This window comes from Amblyomma maculatum, chromosome 3 (assembly GCF_055883805.1).
Source record: "Amblyomma maculatum isolate TAMU_Amacu chromosome 3, ASM5588380v1, whole genome shotgun sequence".
Lineage (NCBI taxonomy): Eukaryota > Metazoa > Arthropoda > Arachnida > Ixodida > Ixodidae > Amblyomma > Amblyomma maculatum.
In genome coordinates this window covers 148643016-148658434 of record NC_139346.1, presented here as the reverse complement: position 1 = coordinate 148658434, position 15419 = coordinate 148643016, and the positions used below count along the sequence as shown (strand labels likewise).

The following is a 15419-nucleotide window of genomic DNA, read 5'->3' as shown; positions in this document are numbered from 1 at the left end:
TTGAAATGTTTAAGAAAGGCTGTCCGCGCAATGAAATTGTGCAAAGTGTTTCTGGTGAATTTGTATCGAACTTGAATCGCCTTGCGATTGGCGGGCTAGCTGAGAATTCGGCACTGAAAACTTTGAGCTCCCGATCAGTGCACCCTAAACCTAACAGAACCGAATAAAAAATTCTAGAGGGCGCTTTGGACCAGTGAAGTGCGATGAGATGAGACACATTATAGCTCGGTGGATCGTAGCCCTGCACTACAGCACCTCCATCTCCCTCTCTTCGTTCACTTCCACCTTCCTCCTTTCCTTTACGGTGCGGTACATGTGTCCGCGGAGAATTGTGACAGATACTGCGCCTTTCTATCCTTTAAATCAATTTGAAACGCCGCCGATGCCTGCTGTACAAATCCCTCTTAGACATCTGGGTCTCCTTCTGTTTGCTTTGTGGTGCGGCGTTCGAGGTTGTTGTTGTGGCTATAGGAAGAAGGAAAAGAAAATTCTCGGGTCTGCTACTGGATCTGTAGCTCAGCCACTGCCATCCAAAATTTAGGAAAGTGGAGGGCATCGCCGGAAGCAGCCAAAATCCTCGCCCAAAGAACGCTGAATAGGAAAATTCAGTTAATTTGGAAACTCGCTCACGCTGCCGTCCCTGGCAACGAGGCGGTTCACCAGCTAGCCAGAGCTCTCTACTTCCGGGTAGCCGTCTAGCCCCCCTGAACACTGGACATAGGACGAGCGTCTGCAAAATTGACCATTATAAATAGGGACGTAGACTGGTACCCCCGCCAGATGTTAGTCTGAATAATAGAGAAACTGTCGCGTGGAGGCGGCTACAAACTAATACGTTCATGAACCCGGTCTGGGCGTTTCACACGCTACCAGACCTTTGAGACAATGATATATGCAAACACTGTGGGGCGAGAGGGGCCCTCGATCACATAATTTGGGAGTGCCCACAATCTTCAGGGATAGGACAAAATATTACAAGTAGAGAAGCTTGGGGTACCCTTATCAGCGTATTCACTGAATATTTGCGAAGTCTATTTGGCCATCAAATTTCGAACCGATTCGACGTAATAACCTATTCAGACCTGTTTGTGCAGGCGGGCTCGGCTTAGTGCACCTGCATGTGAGGCAGTTAGTTGCCCGTTTTTCCTTTTTTTGTGATTGTTTACATCCGATTAATAAAATATTCCTGCAATAATTTCATGATTTTGTTTTCAATGTTAGTGGTTTCTTCATAGTTTACTGACCGGCCACATTTACTAGGATTTATGCAGGAAGTTCGTGCTTCGGTGCGATTTTTGACAGTAGGTTTTCGAATGAGTACTTTTATTTCGTTTCGCGCAAGAGCTTATATAAGGAATTGATAACAATGCTTTTTCCGCCGCCATTGTATCGTTCTTTATACTTTGGTCTTAATTTTCTTAGTGTGCCAAAGAAAAATGCCGATTTCTTCTTGCATGAAAAAGTTTTCCTTTAAATCACACATCGAAGGTCAACCTGTTAACACATGGCACCATACGAACAATATTTTGCATCTTTTGTAAACTACCGTCTATTTGATGTGCCTGAAACAATTCAGCACTGTTTTATTAATTGAAAAGATGCAATTCGCTTTTGGGACGTGCTGTAAAGAACTCTAAACGAAGTCTTTGTTCTAATTTATACAGTGTGGCTGTTTCTTGCTGTTACACAATCTCATTAAGAACTATATGACATGTTTTCCTTATTCAACTTCATAGCTTGTGGAAGACACGCATATTTTATCACAACACTGAACATGTTGTTCCACCTAGAATCCATTTTGGCAAAATGATACTGAAACTGAAGGCCAAAATCAAGAAAATGACTTCCAACCTGACTGGTTTCCGCTGGTGACACTTTATTTGTTGACTGCCTTTTAGTTGTGTTTTCTGTTTCTGAGTGCTTTGTAAATAGTCTGTGTACGTAGCCCTTTCTGTACATAACAGCGTGTAGAAATTACCGCGTCTGAAAAAAAAAAAGTCCGGTGTATAGCGTAGCTTGTTAAAGCACTAAGGAGCTGGTTCGATTTCCGAAGGGGGGGGGGGGACAAGGTTTATTATTGCGATAGCGATACTGCGCCAGGTTTCAGCCCGTCGCCTCATCCCGGGAAGGGCCATGTTTGACCTTGAAAAGCCGCGAAGAAGTAAAAGAAGAATAGAAGAAGACGGAGAAGAAGAAAGAGAAGATGAAGGAAGAGAAGAAGAAGAAGAAAGAGAAGAAGAAGGAGAAGAGGAAAGAAAAGAAGAAAAAGAAGAGGGAAAAGAAGAAGGAAAAGAAAAAGAGGGAGAAAAAACAAGCAAAAGAGGAAGAAAATGAAGAAGAAAAAGAAGGAGAAAAAGAAGAACGCTCGGTCACCGGCAGCTAATGCTTCCGCTCCACATTCGGTTCAGACGCATTGAACCCTTCTCATTTTTATCTGGACTGGTAGCTTACGCTCTGACGTCATACTGTAAAGGATGAGCTTAGTGTCCCCAATTATGTAGCACCTTATACGGATAGGGCGTGATAGGCGAGTAATGTAGCGACAAAAAAAGCTTCCGTCGTTGCTATCGCAATTCAACTAGGGTTAACCAGAGTTATACCACAACAATTGTTTTTTTACTTTCACTATCTTCCTCATGGTTGACAAGACTAATAACGTCCCCAGGCCATAACGCCCCAATCTTGCGATATTCCGCGGTATTTCGCGAAGAAGTGTTAAACTTCTCGCGAACGGACGACAATATCAGCCATTAAAGACTTTCGCCTTAAAAGCATCTAAGAAAAAACGGTGAGTACAAGGCGACCCAGTGCTTTCTCTAATACCTGCCGTGCTACTGAACTGCATTAGAAAACATACGCTCTTACCGTTTAAATTCATTTTATTTAACCTTTGTGATGCGCTTCCATTCCGCTGAACTTTGGTTAAAATATGCTCTCGCTGAGGCTCGAATTGTGAAATAATTTAGGACAGTATATTTCTTGAAGACAAGTTTTGTTTGGGAACTGACATCACTAGCTTCTGGAAGAGGAGAATATATTAAATTAGAGGCCACGCTTACACGTGCAAACCTCGGCCGTTGCTGGACTGCAAAAACAGTCCAGCTACGCACTTTTCAAATGTTTCAAATTTGATGACCCACGCATACATCAACGGCGCAGATGTGTCTGTTTCAGGAGAAAATGCCTTCTATATATTAAGCGACCATCAAAGCAGCATGTAAATGATGCATTAAGTATATCGATCTTATTTTTAGATGTTCCTGCATAAGAACTTTCATGGCAACTGATAATTCGACGATCTAAGTTGGATATCACCGGTAATATACTTGGAATGATGCGCAGATGCACCCACCGCTCCTAGAATTAACATTTTGCACACGTTTTCATCGACTAAGAGATGTTGCAACGCGTACATTTACTTTCACACATCATCTTTACATGAACTTAATTCCGGCGATTTCATTCCCGACATTATGAAATCTTTAAACAACTCTTTGCTAAAGATGTTTTCTGAATTTATTTAGATATTCTGCCGAATTTGTTTTCACAACAACTGTGGTATCACTAACATTGCGAGTACGCTTGCGTATGAATTCGAAGCAGACGACACAAGGAGCTCAAATTGCTAGCAAAAACCACACATGTCTTTCCTTTCTCCTTGAAATATATTCCATTCTGTGTTGTGATTTTCGCACTTGTCGTGTAGGTAGACAATCCCATGTTTATCTTCGTCGCGTCTAACCGCTATGAAGCATAATTTAGAAAAATGTTCCAAGACCTCAGCAACATCCAGACCTATTCTGGCAAATCTTCTCTCTGCCTGAAATTTTCATTGTTCATGAAAGAAAATTTGATTTTTAAGAATAAGAAGAATAGTTTATTCTGCAAGTATTCAATTTCCTTCATGGCTTTGCACCTATTGCAAGTGTAAACGAGAGAATAATAACTGGGACAACCGCACTCCAGACTGACAGATTCACCGACCTATAGTTGTACCCGATAACAAGCGTTCCTGAAAGTGGTGAGAAGACCACTACAAGGAAAGGAAGAAGTTTAATAACAGTTGCGTGAAAATTAACTTTGAAAATGGATGTGCAATACATATATAATCGAAGAAATTTTGGGCAAAGGGTCAGTGTATTTTTTTAGACAGTGTATTTATTTCTCCTTCAGCGTAGGGCAGGGCGCTAACACACGAAAGGAATTGGCAGCCGTGACTTGGTTTCTTCTTATTCCAGTGACTTGCAGATGAAACATCTCTGAAGAGGAGATCAAAACGGCGATTTCAAGCACAGTGCTAATGCAAATTATTTCAAGAATGTATGAATAATGAACACTAAATTCAGACCAAGAGATAAGCCGCAATCTGTAATCATATTAAGCTGAAATCAGACTATTCAGAATATAAAAAACATTCATAAATATAAGATATCAATTTTGCGTTCAATGGGCCTATAAAAAGAGTACACACGCTCCCTCCGATTGTAAAGGATAAATCTTCCACTGTAATGAAAAATTCTATCTGTGTACCACACAGAGTTTCTAGCCCACTGCAGGCACCGAAATATTGCGTACACTGTTTTAAATACACGAAATTAGGGATATACTCACACTTCTTCTTGCGGAGAAGAGCGTCGTAGTGGAAGGGGCTGCCAAGGCCGTAGCCGTAGTTCAGGCCATAGCCGAGGAGACCGTGGCCGAAACCGTAGTGGCCAGCACCATAGCCGAGGGTGCCGACACCATAACCGTAGACCGGGGTGGCGTGGTAGGCAGCGACAGCTGGGGCAGCGTGGGCAACGGTGGCAACAGCTGGGGCGTGGTGGACGGTGGTGGTGGTGACAGCTGGGGCAGCGGCGTAGGTGGCGACTGGGGCAGCGGCGTAGGTGGCGACTGGAGCAGCAGCGTATGCGGCGACTGGAGCTGCGTGGGCGACGGTGGCAACCGCTGGAGCAGCGTAGGTGGCGACGGCTGGAGCAGCGTGGGCCACAGTGGTGAAGGCTGGAGCAGCAGCGTAAGAGGTGGCAACCTTGGTCACGGCTGGAGCAGCGGCAACAACTGGAGCAGCAGCATAGGTAGCGACAGCTGGGGCGGCGTGGTAAGCGGCAACGCGAGTCACAGCTGGAGCGTAAGCGTAGCTAGCAACAGCTGGAGCAGCGTGGGCGACGGTGGTGACAGCTGGGGCAGCGTGGTAGGTGGCGACGGCTGGGGCAGCGTGGGCAACAGTGGCGACAGCTGGGGCGTGGGCAACGGTGGCCACTGATGGGGCGAAGCCAGTGTAGCCCAGGCCGTAACCGTATCCTCCGTAGCCGAGGCCGTAGCCAAGGCCGTAGCCGGTGTAGCCAGCGAGAGCGCTGGTGGCAAGAGCCAAGACGATGCAAGCACGGATCTGTGAGTAGAATTACGGGGATTTTATCACTTGTTAACATATAATATAATAATAATAATAACAATAATAATACTTTATTTTTTCCTTTACTACAAGGAAAGGAAACGAGCAGCCGCTAAAAAGTTGCTTCGAAGAGAAACTTGACGGGGCGGCTGTCCCTGCATATGACGGCATTTCACAGCAGAGAAAGTCACGCCCACACAGTGAATAAACAATCAATGGAGAAATAATTAGACTGCAAAAAAGCACTAGGTAAATCAGGAAAAATACATGAAAATCAAACAGAAACGCCGCAAGACAGAACACCTCTCATGCTACGCAGCTATTAGTAATAATACAGTCCTAATCATAGCACCGCTTGTAAGATGCTAAAATTATATTCACTCAGTGGCACCAAAATGATTACTAGGTGACCTGTGGCTCTTAAAAACTTGTATTTGCATTATATCATTTGTACCAATATATAAAGATGGCAGTATTTCTTTTTATATCTGGTGTTTGTTGCTGATGAGGAAGGCATAGTACAATATTTCGTCTAGAGCACTGAAGTATATAATGCGTTTCTGCAGCTATCAATGCGGACGAAGGCTGAAACATATTCGAAGTGATCTTTTATAGAAAGGCCGCTGCTTCTAGCATCAATAATATCATTATTACCTCTCAATATTTTTGGTAACAAATATAACTCTTCCGTTGCTTACCATGGTGACTGTGAGCTGCTGCTGAGCCGACTGCTGACTGAGCTTGGTACGAGGACCTTTTTATATAAAACGACGGCCGATACTTCAGTGCTAGTGGAAGCGGCTGCAGGAAAAATTCTGCTGAAAGGGGAAAGCGGCAAGAATTTTTATGGCCTTGGTATTCCGCTCGTCTCCGCTGCTACGCCGGCGTGTTGAGAGTACGTACGCGCTCCGAAATCCAATTAAATATCCCACCCTAACCTTGCCACAACCAGAAGAATTAGAATACAGCCGAAACGCTTTGCAGTGTTTATTTCTTCACGCTCAAAGGTTCCCGCACGCAGCCTAACCGCTATTATTTTCTGAAGCGAGGTGCGACTTGGTTAACCTTGTACGAAACCTAATTTCAGTTTTAGAGCCCCAACTTGAGGGGACCTTATAGGTTCTGAAGTGAGCTGAGAGTTATTGCTTCTGCCAACACAGTAATGTTCAATTGTTTGAGGGCAGATGTCTGCCGTTGATTGGACTCATTTGACACACGCCTCGTTTTTTCATGTTTTGACGGCCTTATTACGACTCTATGAAAATTTCAAAATCTAATCAGCCTAAAAGGTACGTGAGCCTCTAGACCAAGCATTCATCGGTATTGGGGTCGCAATTTGCATTTGTGTTGCTTTTCTTGTTTTAACATTTTTGCAATCATTATTGACATGTATGTTTTTGGTTTTGTCCCATGATGAGCCAGTCCTCGGTAAAACTTCTGCACTATATTTCCGCATTGTGCATTTATGACAGCCACTAAATATATGTATTTTGTTTTTTCTCTTTTCATGCCTAAAATTATTAAAGCGGCTTGACACTGCCCATTTTTACCGGCTGTAATTCTCTGCTCACCAGACCACTACGATGAATTCTACTAATACGCTATTTCCAAGGTAGGTAATGCTTTAAAAAGTGACTAGAAAAATGTAATGTTGAATGTTAGGTTCAGATTGGTTTATGGTTACCGTCCTAAAGCGACTTAGGCAACGATACAGGCCTTAGTGGATGGCTCCGAAAATTCCACCACCTGCGGTTCTCTAACGTGTGCTGACATCATCGAGCACACGGATGCGTTGCTTTTTGTCTGGATCGAGAAAGAGCCGCCGCGGCAGCGATTCCACCCCACCTTCTTGGGTTCAGCACTCGCTCTCCCTGACCATTGCACCTTCGCAGAGGGGCAAATATTATTCACTTTTTTCTTTTCGACTGTGTTCCGCGAAATTCAGCAATAGCTCGAGGAGTATTTAACGCTCTTGTTTTGACTGTTTCAAGTCACATCTCTTGACCTGGCTTCCCCCAATTAGGCTCCATCTGGCTACGTTGGCGAGCAGAGCCCCGTGCGCAATCGCTTCCCCCCAATGTGCTTAAATTGCTCTCATCGATAGTTTTACAAAAATTCATTTCAAAAATATGAGGCAGCTACAGCACGCATTAATCTGCCAATCACTGTCAGCTACAGCCCGCCATGCATTTCTGATTACCACGTGAGCGCAAGTCGTTCCCCGCTCCTTCTGTCCATTTCTTTGCAGTCGAGGGGAACGCGCATGCATCGATCGAAGTGCACTGCCAAATGCTTCGAAAGTTTGTTGTTCAAGGCAACCTGCTTTTGTGCATTGTAAAATTTTCTTTTACTTGACACTTATTGATTCCGGCTTTCTACTTCGTTGCGCACTGATTTCTAGTTACAGTTTGGCAATTTAACTCGGCGCCACTTCAGTAGCGAACGAGGCAGTTGGGCACCGTGTTTTCTTTCTTTCTTTCTTTCTTTCTTTCTTTCTTTCTTTCTTTCTTTCTTTCTTTCTTTCTTTCTTTCTTTCTTTCTTTCTTTCTTTCTTTCTTTCTTTCTTTCTTTCTTTCTTTCTTTCTTTCTTTCTTTCTTTCTTTCTTTCTTTCTTTCTTTCTTTCGAAATTAACAAATTCATCTTATAAACGTAGTGTGTAAATGCTGCCTCTCGCACTCGCTGTCTGATTGAACAAGCAAGAAAGAAAATTTCTGGAATAAGTTTTGGAACCACTTCGAAATAGAAATAAAGGAAGTAGTCAAGTAGTTGCAGAAATCTAAAATATCAGTGTAAACGGTGTTCGGTAGAAAATAAACATGCCTTGCGCCGAAAAAAAATATCATATTGATACCCATTTCATCTTTTACAATATTACAGGGACCGATCTGAAAGCTTATTTTGGCTCGCGCCTACTTCTCAACCTTCAGCTTTCGCTACTGCAAACGTTGCTCGCTGTATGAAAGAGCTTTGTGGTTCCTAGATTCATTTAAGTGACCGCCGAATAACACCTGAATTTGGAAAATTTTGGGTTGTTTTCTGGGGATAGAACAGCAGCTTACAATAGCACTAGGAATGTTAGGCGAATATGTCTAGTTTGTGTGGTAGTGACCGCGAATCCTGACCATGATAAGATAATAACTAGAAGAAAAAGATTAGGATTGTGCGCATTTGCTAAGTACTCGCCGGTTATGACTAGCAGCTTGCCTCTCTCCCTGAGCAGGAAAGAATATAACTGTTGTACCTTACCTGTGATGCAGAAATGTGGCGGCTAACGAAGTAGGTTTTACGTAAGTTGAGGGCAAAAAGAATGCTACGCAATGCTTAGCGTTGAGAGATACGATGCACGCTTAGTGGGTAAAAAAAATAACTTGAGTTAATGACATTCTAGTCGAAAAGAAGAAGAAATGGGCATGGGCAGGGCTTATACTAAAGAGAGGATAAAGGATCGTCACTTAGGGTACAAATTGGATTCCAAGGAAAGGAAAGTAGAACGTTAGATGGGCGGACGAGGTTATGAAGTTCGCAGGGGTCACTTACGAGAGGCCTTTTTCATACACTGGGTATAGTCCAGCTGACGATGTGAAGGTTATTTCTAGGCTGAGCCGAAACTTCTCTCTGGCTGCTTTATTGTGTGCCACAACTGGGAACAAGCAAAATTTAACTTCTATCTTCGTACGACTTCTCTGCCTGCCTAAACTCTTGTCTTGAGAGGTATCGATACAGAATCTAACTGCATCACAAATCCTTTTCCACGTATATTCTACATAGTTTTCAGCTGCGTTAAGAAACAAGTGAAAGTAGTCAATAATTGAAGTGCCATATGCCCTAGAGAAAACTATCCTAAAAGTGATATGTTTAGCTGGTTTACATTCTGGTATGGTATCGCTGAAGAAAAGAATAATAACTTATCTTCCGATAATCCATTTTCAGTATTTACGTATGCTCGCTCAAATATTTAAGTAATAAATATAAGATCCAAAATTGAATTGCCCCTAGTAGGTTTTTGCACCGTTTGTTCCATGCTTAATGTGAGCATAATACCTAGAAGAGTACCCATCTGCAAGGAGGTTCCATAACTGATGTTGTTCCAATATCGCGAAGGAAAGGTAAAGTGGCCTGTTATAATAAATCTTTTACCTTGTAGCCTAGGAAGAGTATCGTATAGATTAGACATGAACTCGGGAAGCTCGGAACAAGCTCGTGTCACCCGCAATGACTACTGAAATGTCCTTCCGCGTAAATAGGTGTCCGTTGAACTCTGGTAACGTCAGCTATAAAGTGGTGCGCAAGAATCACGCACAGATGCCGCCACGACCTTGTGTTCCGTTCACCGATAGCCGTGACTTTGAAGCGATACAATCATTCAATTTTGATATGAATTAACGCCGCAGGATGCATGCTGAACCGAATGACCGCGCCGAAGAGGTTTAACGCACCACCAGTTCGAATAACGGATATTGCCGCCAACCAATCAAAACCATTCAAACCTTTACTCCGCCGGGGTGGCGCCGTGGTTACGGCGCTCGACTACTGTGCCAAAGGACGTGGGATCGAATCCCGGTCTCGGCGGCCGCTTTTAGATGGAGACGAAAAGAAAGGCGCCCATGTGCTGTGCGATGTCAGTGCACGCTGAATAGCCCCAGGTGGTCGAAATTTCCGGAGTCCTCCACTACGGCGTCTCTCATAGCCTGAGTCGATGTGGGACGTAAACCACAAAAACCAAACCAAATCATTCAAAACTTTTATTTGTTCTTTTTAAACAGCTGCCTACATGCGGCCTTATCACTGTTATTGTAGAGCACGGATCATTTCGGCGCCTTTTGTTTGTTCACGCTTGCTGTCTGGAGACGCAGCTTTATCATTTTCTTTGTCCGCGAAGAATTCCAGCCACTCGCGTGTGTTATTACAACGTTCCCGGTTATCTAGTCACCGCTTGAGGTTATATCTAGATGTTTATCGCCGCCTTTAAATTCAGCATTGACCGGTTCGACGGCATCCGTAGATCGACGACCATCGAGCATGCTTTTTATTATCGCCCCCACCGATTGATTACCTGTTTTGAGGGCGCAAGTTAGCCCAATAAAGATTTTATCCCAGTGCATTTTCAGCCTCCTCATTTTTCGCCAACGGCTTTGTCATACCTACCGGACAGTCCTAATTATCCTTGAGTGTTGTTGCAGATTTTTCATCACTCCGTATGTCGGATCAGTTGGACGTGGATGAGAGCCCTACTACGTATGCAAATGCCTTTTGAAGCTTTTGAATGAGAGAAATGTTTAGTGAATTTTACATATTTGCTTTACGATTGGTGAGCAAGCAAGCTGACGAGATTTTTCCTTTGGGAAGCCTATTTATTTTTTGCAGAAAATAGATCTATTTATTATAAAGTTGTCATCTTTAAGAAAGGCTGTCTACAGAATGAAATTATGCAAATTATTACTGGTGAAATTGTATTGCAACCGCGTGCCTTGGTATAGAGGGCTAGGTGAGAATTCGGCTGAGCAATGAAAACCTTGAATTCCAGGTGAGTGCACCATAGGACTAACGGCAACGAATAAAAACATCTGCACAAAATGGAGCCATGGACCTGTTTCTTTAAGGAGGAATTTCAAATATGAATTCCTGTATTAAGTCAATAAATATGGTATTCTTTTAAATAGGCGGGAAACTACTTAAAGGACTAGATGAAAATGCTTGCTAAAGACGCAATCAGCAATAAATCAGCAACAAAGAAAAGGAGGGGAGCTTCAACAATGAGAAAGATGAAGCAGTATTTTCTTTGTTGCGTACCGTGCTACCAAACTTTAACTTTAGAAAACATGCCAACTGTTTTTGTTTCAAGTCTTTTTTTTTTTTTTTTCAATCATTTGCTGTGCTCCATAGAACAGCTATAACTCCACCCGTTTGCAGTTTGGTTAAATACTCCTGTAACTCAAACTTGAGTTCTGATAAAATTTGGGAAAGTAGAATGCTTGCTGACATGTTTTTATTGGGAACTTGCCGCACTTGTTTATCAAAAGAACACACAGATACAAGGCGTAAACTAATGGTGCAACTTACCCTGTAAACCTCGGCCGCCGCTGTACCAAAGTAAAGGAAACGGACGCCGCTGGCACTTTTCAAGTGTTGAAAATTTGATGATCCACGCACACATGAACGGCTCAGCCTTGATTGTTTCAGAAAAAAATCCATTAATTATTTTTAATGTTAGAGAGCATCGAACCAGCATTTAAACGATGAATGATGAATGTTCACCTTGATTTCAAGATATTCCACACAGAAGACCTTTCATGGCAAAATTGAATGCGATGCTCTAAGTTGGAATTCAGCAGTAATATTCTCGAATTGATACGCAGATATGCCCCCCCCCCCCCCTCCCGCTAGACATCACAGCTTGCACACTTTTCCGTCGATTAAAATAAGTTGTCACGTACATTCGCTTTCACATAATATCTTTACATAGAAGGTAATCCGGCCGTGTCATTGGCCAGACTACCAAATCTTTGAACGAAGATTCTTTAAATAAGTCTTCAGAATTTCATCTGATATTCGGCCGACGTTTGAGTAGAAGGACAGACAGCTGTACAACTTGGTTACGGTCCATATGAAACCGCGCAAACAAACTCGGACTAAAAGAAGAAAGGATGACACGAGCGCTGACATCCAGCTAAATTTTAATGCACATTTGCATGCAATTAAGGGCTCATACCAAGACAAAGGAAAAAAAATAACGTTACCTGACATTACAGATTGCACTTACGTTTCCGCATAGGCACCCACCGAAAACCCCAGTTCAAGGTCTTGGTATGGACTAGTTGGTGATTCATATTAAGCAATACTAATAGCAGCGCAAACAACAGGGACAGAACAGGACGACACAAATGACAGGACTGTCGTTTGCGTCTTCCTCTTGTGTCCCTGTATAGGCGCTGCTTCGACCTTTACCCTATTCAATTCTATGAAATGATGACTGTTGAACAACTCTTGGAAATATTCCTCCACCACCCCCTTTGCAGTTTGGTCCCTATGTGTGATAATAATGTGAGATTGATTGAACAACGGGTGCCACGTGTGATTTTGCTAGCCGACAATGAATAGGAATATTTGATCTCGTGCTACTACTCCCTGAATTGTTTTGTTCCATAAAGCGGATATTTACGTCTGTCTGACCCACATAGTAGCCACCACAGGAAAGCGGCATCCAGAAGACAACGGCTTTTGCACAATCTACCCTTCTACTATGATTGCTTACAGAGCAGGTGTTGCGCTCTCTTCGTGCCTCCAGCTGCTACCTTCGCTCACTGCTGGGAAGATATAACTCAGTTTTCGGCGCTAAGAAAATACACCTTCAATGTTGCACTTCTTGCCCACTGTCCGCATTCTGTGCGACAAGGCATGCAACTAGAGATTTACGGCAACTTTCTGGGGATTTTGTGAGAAATGTTTCTTATGCACCCGATTCTTTTCAAGCTGACTCTTAGTAATCATTCATTTGAACAACATTGGGATCAACATGTTGAGATAGCCTCCTTCTCACCGGCTAGCAGGCTGATCATCCGCGCTTCTCGCAACCTGAAGCAGACATGGACTACTTAAAGCTTTCCGAATACAGGACAAGGTAATACCATTCCTTACCAAATTCGAATGTCCGCACTGACAGCTGAGCGGAGGCATTGCCAAACGCGGAGAACACTTCAAGCAAACATGATAACGCAGGTGAGATAATTATAAATCCAGAAACTGTATCTTGAATTTGTTAGTGGAGTAGCAATTCGAGCTCTAATATTTTAGTTGCCTCTCACAAACCTGGCGAGAAACAGTTCTTGATAAGGGCGGACCTTCCATAGGCGACAGATGCAGTTCAAAGCAGAGAATATGTTAAAATGTAGTTGAAATTCAGCGCTCATGTCACCTATTCGTCTTTCAATCCTCGTTTTTTTTTATCTACGTTGTTTATCATTTCCTGTTTATCTACGTCGCGTCTCACCGCTAGATTTCCCCATATGATCCTGGATCTAAGCGACATCCAGGACACTTTTCAAATTGCGGCGACATGCCTGAGATTTTGATCGCCTTGGAAACCGCTTTAAAACCCTACACAAACATGAGTGGAAGTTTTGTTTTGAAGGAAAAGGTTAACAACGTATACTACAAAAATCCAATTGTCTTCACTCCTTGGCACCAATTGTAAGCCTAAAAGTGAGAAAATAACGGGGACGGCGGCACTACAGATTGACAGATTTCCCGACTTATTAGCTGTTGCCGAGAAAGAACGTTCTGGAATGTGGTGAGAAGACAACAGCAAGAAAGTACGAAGTTTAATAAGGATTGCGGATTGCGCGAAAAAAACTTTTACAGCAGAGGCGATATACATAATCTAAGAAACATTGGGCGATGGTTGAGTGTATTTTTCTAAAAAATAATTTTATTTCTCCTTCAGCGTAGAGCAGGGCACTAACGAACGGAGGGAATTTGCAGCCATGACTTGCTTTCTTCTTATTCCAGTTAGTAGCAGACGAAACATCTCTGAAAAGGTAATAAAAACAGGAATGTTAATCAGAGTGACAATTCTAAGCTCCAATCTGTAGTCATATTAAAATGAAATTAGATTACTCTGAAATAATGCCTTCAGAAAAGGAAGCTGTCAACTCAGCATTTAGTGGGGTCTAAAAAAGGAGTAGACACGCTCTGTCCGCTTGTAATGCATAAATGTTCTACTGCAGATACAAATTGTATCATTGAACCACACAGTGTTTCTAGTCCATAGCCGAAATCGAAGCATCTCTCATTGCTTTGCAATTCGCGGCTGAATGTTGGATATATACTTACACTTCTTCTTGCGGAGAAGAGCGCCGTAGTGGTAGGGGCTGCCGAGGCCATAACCGTAGTTCAGACCATAGCCGAGGAGACCGTGGCCGAAGCCGTAGTGGCCAGCACCGTAGCCGAGGGTACCAACACCATAGCCGTAGACTGGGGCGGCGTGGTAGCCAGCGACAACTGGAGCAGCGTGGGCAACGGTGGCAACAGCTGGGGCGTGGTGGACGGAGGTGGTGGTGACAGCTGGGGCAGCAGAGTAGGTGGCGACTGGGGCAGCGGCGTAGGTGGCTACTGGAGCAGCATGAGCAACGGTGGCAACAGCTGGGGCAGCGGCGTAGGTGGCGACTGGAGCAGCGTGAGCAACGGTGGCAACAGCTGGGGCAGCAGCGTAGGAGGCGATGGCTGGAGCAGCGGCGTAAGTGGTGGCAACCTTGGTCACGGCTGGAGCAGCGGCAACAACTGGAGCAGCAGCATAGGTAGCGACAGCTGGGGCGGCGTGGTAAGCGGCAACGCGAGTCACAGCTGGAGCGTAAGCGTAGCTAGCCACAGCTGGAGCAGCGTGGGCGATGGTGGCGACTGCTGGGGCAGCGTGGTAGGAGGCGATGGCTGGGGCAGCGTGGGCAACAGTGGCGACAGCCGGGGCGTGGGCAACGGTGGCCACTGAAGGGGCGAAACCAGTGTAGCCAAGGCCGTAGCCGTATCCTCCATAGCCGAGGCCGTAGCCAAGGCCATAGCCGGTGTAGCCAGCGAGAGCGCTGGTGGCAAGAGCCAAGACAATGCAAGCACGGATCTGCGAGTAGACGAATTAGGATTCTATCATTTCATTAAATTTATTGTCTCATGCTTAGGACCTACTTGGGATACTGCAGTTCTAATTATATAGTTAATGAATTGTTCCAATCATGCATACTCAGAGGCACTAAAGTGCTTATACGGCGACCTGTGGGCCTTAAAACTTTGTATTTTGCATGATTTCCTTGGCGCCAACATATACATTTGTGAGTATTCAGTCTCATATCAGATCTGTGTTGCTGGTTACAAAGGCGAAATACATAATTTACCTACAGCCTAGGATCAGGCAAACGTGTTTGCGCTTCTGCAGAAATTAAAGCGAACAAAGGTCCAGACATATTCGTAATGGACTTATTTAAAAAGCTTGTTTCTAGCATAATCTATTACCATCATTTGTTGACATTTTTCCTGGTAACCAAT

At 43.8% G+C, this 15419-nt stretch overlaps 2 protein-coding genes across 2 annotated transcripts; both read right to left on the bottom strand.

Moving 5' to 3' along the window:
• Positions 1-4147: 4147 nt before the first annotated feature.
• LOC146196375 (uncharacterized) lies at positions 4148-6108 on the bottom strand. The gene is made up of 3 exons (XM_084598177.1): positions 6088-6108; positions 4612-5386; positions 4148-4259 (listed from the first exon to the last, which is right to left on the bottom strand). Coding segments are annotated over exons 1-3 (780 nt in total). The 5' UTR covers positions 6091-6108; the 3' UTR covers positions 4148-4257.
• Positions 6109-13838: 7730 nt separating this feature from the next.
• Positions 13839-15012, bottom strand: LOC146196374 (uncharacterized; the record flags this gene model as incomplete). The annotated part of the gene is made up of 2 exons (XM_084596983.1): positions 13839-13916; positions 14220-15012. Coding segments are annotated over 2 exons (795 nt in total), but the record flags the coding sequence as incomplete, so codon positions are not given.
• Positions 15013-15419: the final 407 nt, after the last annotated feature.